Below are 13,142 nucleotides of genomic sequence, written 5' to 3' on the forward strand. Positions count from 1 at the left end.
AAAGAGGGTTCTGGCTGAATGCGCATTGTGATGCCATCACATCACTTTGTGATGACATCACATGGCCCAAATCTGTGGTAGTTCTGAAAAACTCCGGGTCCTCCGAACACTGCGGCGTTTCCTTGATTTTGCGTTAACGTCTGCGATCGAGAAATCCTGGCAGAACTGCTTAACTCTTCATCTGCTCAGTTTTTATCCTGCTTCAATTGTAAGTTTCATATAACTTTCAATAAAAGCACGAGTCAAATGAGTGAATGGATATTTTGTTTAAAATTTACAGTACATTACTGAAAACATACAGTGATGTACTATAAAAATGTAAAGTAATTACCTGTAAATATATTAAAATACTTTAATGGACATATGTTTCGTGATTATTTACTCAAAATTGTACAGTGATTTAAAAAAAACTTTCTTTTTTTTTTTTTTACAGTGGTCTTAAGTTATAGGATTATCCCTTTGAGTGACAGTTTTAGAAACAAAGAAAAACATACTCAAACACTTCAGCCATCAACACAGCGCCTCCTTTCTTGGACGCCACTGTCTTGGCAACTTGCAAATCAAAGCAAAGATGAGAGGAGGATATTTAAGCGTGTCCACATGGGCCGTATCTTTAATCATCCAGCTACAATACACACCTAAATATGACATGGCCTGTCACGGCGAGAGTCAGAGAGACAGACAAGGATACAGAGAAAGAGAATGAGTGAAATACATGTCACCAATGAGAGAAAAAGCAAAGAGAGAGTGACGGATGGAAGAAAAGATAGTATGACTCTAAAAGGGAAAGTTACCATTCTAATACACTGTTATCTCTCCAAGTAACATTCAACTGGTGTCACCCTGCAGTGAGAAGGTTTCACAACTACATACCAATCCCTTGATCTCCTGCAAGGATCATTTACTACAGAGGAAATGAGTGGCAGAATTAGGATGCAATGTGGTATGTATGTGTGTGATCATGTCCAGGCATCAGACAGACCCCGTGTCCACTAGAGAAGCACTACTTTTCCCCAGACCCCATTAGTCACAGTCTTCCTCCTCTGCAAAGTCCAATAAATTACAAAAGCATGACATTTAGAAGAAAGAAAAAGACGGTTAGGTTCTTTACCTACAGGAAGCTCTGTTCTTTGTGTAAAGCCATGTGTAAAACACCAGAGAGCAAATGATATCCCATGTAAAACAGATGACTGTACTGTGAGATAAAAGCACAAAGGGATACAGTTAGGATACGTGTTGTATTTGTCATGCTCTGGGAGAGTACATCTTTAATGGTTTAACAACTGAACAGATCCTTGTAGAAGTCCAAAAAAAAACAAAAAACAACCCAGACGTTCATTAAGTAACAGCAGAGATAGCACACACAAAGGGAGAAAGAGTTTTCTGTCTTCACTCTAGATCATCTTTCAATATATGTACAAAGGGTCAGCTGCGATGTCCTTTAAAACTCACTGGCCGGTTTAAACGACAGTCAGGAGTCGATGGAGAGGAATTCTTGAGTGGAGTCTGTGTAAAACAGATTGGAGGGTTCACTGAAATCCAAAGAGAAGGAGGATGACGAATAGAAAGAAGACACGAGCAGGGACACGCAGCCCGTCTGCTGCTCCAGGTACAGACGCTCCGGCATGCGTGTCTGTGGCAAGTCTCGGGGTCAGGAGCAACTCGTGAAAGGTCAAGTCGTCCATTGCCAAATTATCTGCCAAATCTGAAAGAGAGAAACGGGAGAAGAAAATAAGAACCGATACAATGTCTAATTTGAAGTGGAAAGAAAGGGAAAGCTTGGCTTCTTAAATTAAGTACAAATAAAAGCTGTAAAAGCTCTTTCCCACCTTTCACTGTTACAGTATACTGGTTTAAAGTACACTTTAAAATGGTACACTGCTGTAACACTTTTAGCACAATAAAAACAAAAACAAAAATCTCTAAGGCTGAGATTGTTATCATATTAATGTTTAGATGACAGCATTCCAGAAAAAGAATGAGACACAAACACTATTAAATTACACATATTAGGAGAAGAGAGCAGAAATGCCATTTCTACATAGTTTTCATATAATACTGAATGCTAAGAGCAAAAGTCTGACAGCTTCCCTTACCAAGTAATGTAGTACTTGCACTTTCGCGGTAGCGTTATAAGTCATTCTATTGGAAAACGTGGAAGTTGGAAATGCTACGTTTCTCTACATTATCTGCTTTCGATCATTGTGTGACATTACTGTACACCTTTCAAGATGCGTGTTATCATGATTCAAAGCATATGTATGTCTGTCTGCAACAACTTGCCCATCAGGCATGCCATCACCCCACAAACTAAAACAACTTTTCATTTATGCCAGCATCTCATATCGGGGCACGTGGTCTGAGAAATGCACGAGAGCGACACTGATATAAGTCGGGAGTTATGAGAAAGGCCAAGAGGATATCAGTTATAAAAGACCACTAAGGAGAGGCACTTCAGCTATGTGTGGAAGCGCCTCCTATCAAGCCAGCTGTGCAGAGCCTCATTCTTTCAGACACACACACACACACACACACACACATACACGAGAGCATGTGTGCAGACACACACCATACATACAATAGCCTACACACATGCCCAATAAAGCAGTTCATTTCTAACATAGCTTTCCAGTGATAGCAGCATACACTCCCCATTATCCCAGACACAACAAACATACCACACACACACAGACACATCACATACTCTCTGCTTATAAAATTCCAACTTTTTAGCTGAGTCATAAGAAACCACACACATCACAAGAATCTGATGGCTAGCATATTAACTTTAATCAAAATACATAAATGCCACTGACATGTTATGTTTTCGAAAATATCTTAATTACGCATGTCTAAGAGCCAAACCATCAACCCAACCCATACTATTCATGAATATCGTAACACGATTGTAAACGGTACTCTCTCTCATTTGGATCATTTCTGACCTTGTTCCATCACTGGTATGTTTTATTGTTATAAAATTGGTTGTAGACGTCAGCTTATCGCACGAGGCACGGGCATGTTGACCAAATCACACATTTTACCAATATTACAGTCAGACAAATAAATAACATTGAGGAACTGTGTGTGTGATCACATACCCCGCCCCCTAGCTTATATATTATAAGTATATTAATAAGCAAATGCTATTGTAATTATTCAGTACTACAGTAAAACTAATAGGACATGTTACAAGAGTGAGGACTGAAAGTTTGGAACCGATTACTATGAGTTTAAAGGGTTATGAGAAAATGGCCATGATTAATTACTTAACCAACTGGTAACCGTGCCCCATATCCCACCATATATGGATATTTGAGGATGTTCTTTAGGAGTCGTCAATGTGCTTATTCCTGTGTGTAACTTTAAGATAGAACAGGCCCCAGGGTTCGAAAACATTTTTGTGCATTGTATACATCATTCATAAGAACGCTTGAGTAAATAAACATTTGTCCACGTTTAAGTTTATTCTACACACATCATTATAAACGAGGCCCCAGGCCTTAATATGACTCACTTCTGCACTGTACTATCACTGCTTCCACTTTGGAGCTATTGCTCCGCTGGGAGGAAGTCCACCATTTACACAAGTGGCTGCGTGGTGCTGGGACTGGCAGGAAAACCCTGAAACGTAATTAATTCTGGATCTGAAGATCGGCTGGGAGTGAGAACCAGGCCGAGTGCAAGACAGGCAAAGAGATGGAGGCCTAATTTTGGGGAGGTGTCTAAGTGCCAAGGGGCCCATTTCAGTGCTGCCACCTTTAAAACAGGGGAAGGGGGTGAACAAATAAAGCTTGGGTACTAAAAACTCCTTGAAATTTCTTTGCAATTACGACAACGCTTGAACACGAGCCAGAGGACAATTAACTTTTTCTTCCCCTTCCTCCATGGCCAGGCCAATGGTTCGGGCACACCTCTAGCCTGAAAGGCTGATTTGTCATTGTGACAGCAGCACACTGTACAGCCACTCCCATTAAAGCAGACATGCAATTTGATACAGCTTTTATATACACTCGCCCTGCTTGGGAAGAGTGAATAAACCAGCGAGGCAGGCATGCAAGTGTGTAAGAGCATTGTTCAGGGAAAGTATGGGGAACTGTGAAAGGGTATGAATCATTTAGTAAAAATCTTGGCCTTCAGAGACATCCACCGAGTAGAAAAAAAAATGTAAAGGGGGTGGGTAACTGGTGAAACCGTACACTCCACACAACCAGTGTCTGAAAAAGGGCTTGTGCTGCAGGTTTTTCAGAACAAGCGAACGGTGACCGAGTATTATAGAAACAGTGGGTCCACTAGTGGGTCCCTACTCGTCAGTACTGGGACTAACGTGCTACTGCAATTGGGAACAAATATGCATGTTTGTGTCAGGAAAAAGGAGAAACAGACATCAGGAAGTAGTGTAAGCTTTCTTCCTTTCTCAAGGCTAGAATAAGAAGCATGTGTATATTACCAAGGCTTGAATAATTAACTAAAGGAATGTAGGGATGCAGGAGGTCCACTACAAATATCAACAGCACCCTCACTGGTGTTTAATGTGACCAATGTGGAACATTCTGACACACAATGTAGCAGGGTCTTCCTGGCGCTGGGACGGTCTACAACCCCCCACCATGGCTATCAGTTTCCCAGAGGATAACGCCCCAAGGGTCAGCGTAGTGCCATCGTGGTCTGGCTCGCGGTATCACAAAGTTGCGAGATCCTGTTACCGCTCAGGGTGAAAGCTCAAAAGGCAGCCATTGATTGTTAATGGTGGGACATAGCTGGCTCAATGGTAGTAGTGAACTATATCTATCAAACAAACAAACATAAAACAAGCTTCACATAAAAAAAAAAGTCCTCAGGTCTTCAGAGTGGAGAATGGGGCAGTAAAGGATTCTGTAGAGAGAAGTGGACTGTTTTGTTTTCTTGTAATTTTGTAAAGGTCAAGGTGTTTTGGAGGAGCAACTTTATAACGTGTCCATAAACCTGCTTTATAATGTATCCATAAATCTTTTCGACTGGAAAGGCGGTTAATTCCAGCAAAACAATACAAAATGAAACCCAACGACCGAACACAAATCTAAACCTAACTAATTATAGCTGAGCATAAAGAGTAAGAACAAATGATCTTCAAGACACAACATTTATTACATACATAACAATGCACTAACCTATTCAAATGGGGGCGGGGGGATACATGCTTAGTATTTACTCTCTACGTTGATTTATTTTGTTGTTGAGAACACAGTATCCATGCAACGGCAATATGAAATGAAATACTTATACTCCCAGCAGACACCGTTATCCACATGTCAATTTATTGCAAAACATTCCTTAAATCATAAAAGCTCTCCAGGGAGACTTGGACAGTATACATTATACAAATTTTTTTCAGATGTTCCAGACAAAAGGCGAACATCCACCTGTACATTCACAGTGTTTATCCTGCAGCCCTGTACAGGTGTGCCTCAGAACGGCATGGTCTATGGAATGTCAATTTCCAAACACAGGTGCTTCTTATAAAACAGGAATTGGTTCATATTGCAGCTGCATTTGCTGAGCTGATGCTTAGGAAAATACACATGAATGCAGTAATTTTATTGAGAATCCCACCAGCTTAGCTGGTCTTTTGACATCAATGCTTGCAAACAAGTAGCTCGAATACAACGTTTAAATCAGACCTGTCTGTCGGTGTGCATAGAGCTCTTCTGCATAAATCAAATCATGGTCCTCGACGTACGGCAGGGAGGACTGACATCAGACAGTACATATCTACCCCAAAGTAGTTTCGGTCAAAGTCCTTTTCAGCTTGTCAGAAATGGTGAAATGGTACAAAGGCTGTAAGATAATTCTATCATGTGTGCTAACAACTGGACCATTTCTGACATTACTAAGAGCAAAAATGTAAAGAGGAATGAAAAAGGCAGCCAGAGATCCTTTTACTAACACATTCTAGGCAGATAAGTGAGCAAAAATAAATACAGCATGTCACACAGGATGTATCGGTAAAACATCTGTCACACACGCAAATTTTTCTTCCTGTAAATGTTTCAGCAGATTAACAGGATGAGGCTGTGTGTGTGAACATGAACCAAGCTCACACTGATCTGACAATTTGCCGATACATTGTCTGAACACAAGTTAGAACATTGTATGATAAGACGATACAGAGTTCTAATATGCGTTATAAAGCCATCGTGATCATATTGATCTGGGTAAAACGAAGATAAAATGAAGATAAACAAGGAAAATATCCTTGACCATTTTACTTTTTGGGTCAGAAATGTTTAATGTGAACAAAAACAAATGCCACAAAAACTATGAATAAAAAAATGAGAAAAAAAAAAAAATGAATAATGAGTCTGGATAGTAGACAGAGTCTGGAGCTTTTACCTGTATGAGCAGAGGACAAAACTATGTGATGGCTAAAAAGTAGTTTGGGATTCAGAAATATATGACAAATTTACCCTGAACGTTCTAGAATTTAAATATAAAAATGCAAGCCTGGAAGCGTATTGAGGGTTGTTAGAGAACAAAGGCAAGGAATTTTTAACCAAAGATCGCCCCCCCCCCAATTGGAGGTCACTAGTTATTAAGTTACTTGTAACAGTTGTGTATGTACAGTACAATGGCTGTATCTATTACAAACAAAACCAAAAACAAAGTCCAAAAAGGCAAAGTAAACAAATAACAACAGACATAACGTCATTTGTTGCAGAATATAGCCCTATATTCAGACGGGATTCGTTTACAGGACATATGGCTGTAAAGTAACTATACGGGATAAGCCCCGTGCGTCACACGTAACATGGTGCTGCACGTCATGCCACCGATGAAGCAAAAGAAAAGACGCAAACTGGATGAGAGCTGAAACTCTGTTCAATTTCAGTTTGGACAAAATGGTACATAATCATTCCGTTTGCGAGGAGATTTTTCGGGACGTTTGCAATAAATGTCCATCTGTCAACGTCGTGTTTGGTGACCGGACTAAATGTCGAGAACGATTCGACTACAGAAAGTGCATTCGCATGGGATTAGTTTAACCTGGGGTTGTTTTTACAGGCTGTTTTATAGAAGGTAAAAGACACTGTAATCTTCAATCAGCACAGGAACACGCAGTCCGGGAAAACTCGTCCCATCCGAATAGCCCTAATGACAGAGAACTCCCTCATCTCCTTCATCCTCATCCTTCATGGAGTAATGTCAATGCAGACGGGGATTCTAATTTCTGTAGTTTTGTTTAGTTTCAATTAGACTATTATTCATTTCATTGATATTTATTAGTTATTTCAGTGAAATAGCGGTGTGTTTTTATGTGAAGATGTCTTAACAGACCCCCACGTCAATTAAGGCTGTGCTGTAATTATAGGGACTAATGGCCTTGCTCAGGTCTGATGGTGGATGAGTGAGAAAGGGAATGTGAATGTCAGCTTCCACACCCATGTTCCTGACCACAGAGTCAATCCAGTAGGCCTGCCAAGAAAAACCGACCAACCTGAACCCCACCTAAAGCTCTCAGCACAGCGTCTTAAACAACGTTCACTCATGCTCACTGCTCTCTCTCTCTCTCTCTGCAGGCCTCCCAAAGGGAGAAAGAAAGAGAGAGAGAGAGAGAGAGAGAGAGAGAAAGAGAGAGAGAGGTCTGGCAGTAGTAAATCAAAGCAAGTGAAGATGTGGTATAATGGTGAGGAGAAATGAATTGCTCATGTGAGGGGCTTCATCACTTCTAAACTGACAAAGCCTCTTAGAAGAGTGGTGAAATGCTTTCAAGGTTATAACACAAGCCCTGTCATCTTGACTACTACAAAACATTTCAAATGACCTGGAGGAGTGAAAACATTCATCAAGAAAGACAAGTGGAAAAAGAGAGGAAAGCTCTGTAGACGAGGGAGGCAGAAAACAAGAACGCCAAGGAGCTTGAGTGGAGATGTGCGAAGGGCAAGCCTCTATGTCTCTCCTAATGACTCGAGCAGACTAACGCAGGAAATATGACTACATGTTTGGAGATAATTGATTCCTTTCCCCTTAAGCTGGACCACAGCAAGCCATGGCCAACATTCCCCACTGCTCTCCAATGGGCCCCTCGGTGGGCCAAATTCAAGTCAACAGCTATTAATTAGACACACTGGTGTCTGCAGAGGGATGACCAACACACCGCAGTTATAATGCTGCTCTCAATAAAACCTGACACAATTAGATTTGCCCTTGTGTATTTATATCCCTGAACCTCTGCTAGAGACAAATCAAATGTTTAAAGCCAAAGACAGAAGGGCAGATGTAGAAAGACATAAGGCAAATGTCCCAACAAAGACCATGTTATAGTGTAAGGTGGATACAAACAAAGTGAATAAGAAGACATTTGAGATTTGCCCTGACTAGAAGATGGTGGATTTTACTACATATTTTAGCTACAGCAATGAGAAAATGTTACTATGGAAAATTGTGAGAAACTTTGCCAGCCACTACACTAGCCTGCTACTGAAAATGTTTGTATAGAAATGATTCCAGACATTAATCTGGCATGGCACGGCTCATGTGGAGGTATGTAGAGGAACAATGTAGAGGATTATGGGTAATTTGGAGAGCTGAGCTGTGCTGAACACTTAGGTGGTAGTTACAAAACTAGCAGGAGAATTATTACTAAAATGCAGATAAGGACGTGCAACAAGCAGTTGCAGTCATTTCCGTCAGAGTCATCTAAACCATCGCTGTTATGAATGTCATAACTCTTAAAACAGTTCCTTGCAATGATCTTATCTGTTGAAGGTTTCCACCAGTTCACAAGTTTTATAAATAGGAATAAATTTGAAATTATGACAAAAGAGAAAGCTAATAAGCCTGCTAACGTACTTCATTAAATTGTGTCGGTGTTAAATTCGAACCTCCAACCCCCGGAGGTGTGATGCAAACGTGCTAACCGCTAAGCCATCGTGCCCCTCTCACAATTGGATTAGAATCCCAAATGTGAAAAGCAACTGTACCTAGATTACTGGCATCAGGAATGCTGGGTAACCTTAATGCCTCAAAACTGTTCATACTCAAACAATATGGATGATTTCCCACAAGTCCTGGTGGCGTGGCATCACATTCTCAAGCCCTATAGTGTTAAACATTTAGAATATAATAGTGATCGTTTGCATTATTAGCCCCACTGAAGCAGCCAAGGAACTGGCTGTCTGAGAGATACGAGTCAGTCCATTCCATAATACCCATTCAGGAGACTACAATTATGAATCAATGTCAGTGCTCCTTTGTACTAGTTATTATTATTTACAAAGTACCACTGCTTCAGAGATAGCCATTTAAGTCACTTTGTTACAATGTTACCTCCCAGTTTCCAGCCTGGTCATGGTCACCATAGGCATGAACAGATGATCCCTGATGGTTTCTCCTGGCTTGAGTCTCTAGAGAATGTAGTCATGTTGACAGACGTGCCACAAGAAGCCGTCTGGAGTCAATTTGTTATGTCAAGAGCTCTTGCTCGTGTAAATAAAACTCTTAAACAAACAAGCACGAAGGAGAAAGGCAGGACTCTTGTGAATGGAGAAGGTTCCCTGTAGATTATGGTAAATATTGTTTGGATTTAGTTAGGATTTTCTCTTCTCTTCACATAGATGAAGTTAGACATCAGTCCATTTTCCCACCATCTTCATGATTTGGCCTCCTAAAGTGCTCTATTATATGAAACAATGCAATGTGACAGGTTTAAATTCCCAGTGATCAACTTGTCTTCTAGTAGGAACTAGTAAGAACCCTAAAACATCTATAGAGGCCATCCATCACATGCTTGTGCACATCAGGCCAGATGCTGTTTACACAGATGGTGGTTAAGTCTCATTATTTTTGTGAGTGTGTGTGGTTGGACGTTTATGTGTGAGCTGTGCGAGAGTGGGGAATGACGTATTTATAAGCCAAGGGAAAGGGGAGGGAATGCTGCACAATCCTCCAGATCCGTTGCGCCGTTCCTCAAGGCAAACTTCCGCTCACTACGATCAGGATGATTTGCAGATGAGATGGTGCCACCACTGTAGCTTCCTCCCAGGAGGGAAACAACCCCCTCTGCTTCATTTCGGTTTAATGAGCTCATTTTCCAAACAGGCCATTAACCAATTCAAATGTGAGTCAACAGTACTATAGGTAGACTGTGCTGCACCATCACTATAGCGCTAATCCCCTGAAATCTGTCCACCATATCTGATTACCGGCCCATCTAGTGCACATGAATGTGATCAAGTGCCTGCTTAACTGGCTTCCTTCAAAGTCTTATTGCTGTACCATGACAGATTGGAGCTCAGATCTTTCCCACTGCACATTCAAAAACAAGAACCAGCACTGGATCATCTCTCTGTGACAGCATTGCTAATTCCAGCAGGGTGGAAGTGTTTGTATTAAAATTCCTTTCTCTGATTGGCCAATTGGTTAAACTGCTTATGTGCGTCACACCTGTCTCAGCTTAAACCATGAACTACACTTCCCAGGATCCTCAGCCAGCCACAAAACTACATCATACAAACAATCACATCACAAACATCTGGCTAACAATCACTACATTTTGATCAAGCACACTTGCTCATAATTATACACGCCCACCTTAATCAACCCAGAGTCTCAAAAGATCTTTCTGAATTCTCGCTCCTGCATTCTGCATGTGACGTTGCTACCTTATTATTGCGTATATCGTGGTTTGACTTTGGCTTTGCTTTTCATCCTGATCCTGGCTCTGGCCAGTTTAGTCTGCTTGAAGATAATCAGACTTTTATGCCTGATCCTGACTCTGATTACTACCTTGCCCTTTGGGGTTGTTTGCCATGACCTTATTCTGTGAACTCAACCCTGAATTTGTATTAAAATAATCTTAATAGTAATTAAAAGACCGATAATTAAAACAATCTTCATTTTTAACCCATCGTTAAAATGACAAACATTTCCTCTAGCACTAGTCCCATATACTACTATCACTTAACTGGTGCATAAAACCGTTGTCAAAAGTTGTGGCATATATAACTGACCATAAAAATTCCTTTTGAATAAGATTTGTTTATTTATTTGTATATGTGGGGAGTTCTGATGAGCTGTGTGAAAATGTTCTTGAGAACATTAATACATCCTCAGTTACTAAAAGGCATCATTTGATACAATTTAAAATATAGGCATACATGGTTTTTACATACATGATCAAAAAGTCAAGTCCTCAACGTGGGCAAAGTGTAATATTCAATTTTACACTTTGAAATTCAATTTTGGACATGCTCAAACATGTACGTGTTTTGAGAATCGGTCTTTCATTTTTTTCGACAGAGTTTACGCTACATATCCATTAGGATCTATATTAAGAAATATTATCCGAAATATCCGAATCTGATCTGAATATCTGAAACAGGTCATCTCTCTTGGTGCCCCTTTTGCCAAAAGATTAATTCTACAATTATGCAAATTTAAAGCTATACCCATGTTTGAGCTGTTCAGAGATCTAATTAGTGCGCTCCATTTACAGCAAATGCAGTATAATCTAGCTGATAGAACTGAAGCTTTTGGTAGAATGACGACCGATACCGAGACATATAGGAAACTTAAATATTGAGTCATATAGGAAAATAAAGGAAGACATTTCTGACATGGCCATTGTGCTGCTCACACTAAATATTTTTAAAAGCTGTAATCAGAAGCTCTGTACTTAATGTCCAAATGTTGTTTTTCCTTTCGGGAAAATAAGTAAGGTTTCTTTTGCGTTGTTTTTTTTTTTTTTTCTTATGCGTTTTTTTGTCTCAGATTCTACTTATGATACGTTCTGCTTATAGACTACAAAAAAGGGGTTAACATATTTCAAAAGTAAATATATTTAACAGTTTATCTAATTTGAGCTGTAGATTGAAATCCCTTGCATGGACTGTCAACTTCATGCAAAAAAAAATTTATGACAGATCCAAAACTTTCCCTCTGAAAGTATTCAGTGTTGCATCTGCGTTTACATTTAGTCATTTTGCAAGCTCTGTGAAAAGCAAAGCAATCTTTAAAAAAAACAAAAAACAAAAAAACCCAAAACCCCCCAATGATTCTTATTGTAGATTGAAAAACAACTTGGGTTTATTTGATCTATTTAACAGAGCAGAACATCTAATCAAGTTAAATATTAGTAAGAACATAACCCTATAAACCCCCAAGAGGGTTCCTTTTAGTTTCACTGTAGTTACTGAATAATTATAAGAGTTACTGAATAATATGATTTAAGATGAATAAATGAATAATAACCTGCCATGACCTTAGAATTACGTTTAATTACAACCTATAAAACTCCTCTTGGCATACATGAAGTGACAGACATGGGGCATGTTGGCTTTAATAGAAACAGGGCTCTTTGCTCCTCACCTATCAGGTGCTGCGGGTCAAAGGTGCCACATGGAGCTCGTTAGCATTCCAGCCTCCAAAATGGAAGAAGCATGGGATAAGGTCTGTGTATTTTGGAAAGAGGGAATTGTGTGTGCGTGTGTGTGTGTGTCTGCACGTTCATTTGTGCGAGTGAAACATACTTCTGGTGTCCATCACTGTCTCTGGAGTTCCACTCCATCTTTCTTCTTGCCACTCATTGTGTTTGAGTAAATTTGTAGCAGACCTGAGGTTCGGGAAAGGCCCAGACTCTTGCGGTGAGCTGCGTGTTTCACATTGCAGACATATTTCCACGCTCTATTTTGCTAACCTCTGCCTGCTGATAAAGGGCCAAAGAGCACTGAAGGGGAAAAAAAAAGCGCCTCTGCCGCACTTACAGTGACCGAGTGTCTGCTGAGCGCTGGAAAATAACAAGAGCTCATCTGACACAGAGCTCACTGTGTGGTGCAGAACTAGGGCACTTCCAGTCCTGCAGGGAAGCCTCTACTACATGGCTCAGAGCCTATAGTGACAGCTACATTTGTCAACTTTTCCTGATTCTTGCCTGCAAGGATAATCAAATGCGGGTATGCAAAGCAAAGACATCTTTAAAGTATATGAAGGTGAGGCACAACACTTCATTCCAGAATTTTCCAAACCATGGTTTATGGTAAGAACCGTCATATAAAGTCATATAAAGGGAGTAATATAAAGGGAAGAAAAGAGAGGAGAGAGAGCTGGAGAGAATGTTGGGGAAGGCCCAAAAGGATCCAGGCTAAACACGAGAGGAGGCAATAAAA

At 40.3% G+C, this 13,142-nt stretch overlaps 1 protein-coding gene across 1 annotated transcript in view; it reads right to left on the reverse strand.

Annotated features, from left to right (window-relative positions):
• The window catches only part of gpc3 (glypican 3), a 125,089-nt gene continuing 111,947 nt past the window's right edge, over nucleotides 1-13,142 (reverse strand). Inside the window, exon 8 of the mRNA XM_053630803.1 lies at nucleotides 1-1,705. Within this exon, the coding sequence (XP_053486778.1) occupies nucleotides 1,530-1,705 (176 nt within the window). The 3' untranslated portion in view covers nucleotides 1-1,529. The remainder of the gene's footprint in view (nucleotides 1,706-13,142) is intronic.

This window comes from Ictalurus furcatus, chromosome 8 (assembly GCF_023375685.1).
Source record: "Ictalurus furcatus strain D&B chromosome 8, Billie_1.0, whole genome shotgun sequence".
NCBI lineage: Eukaryota > Metazoa > Chordata > Actinopteri > Siluriformes > Ictaluridae > Ictalurus > Ictalurus furcatus.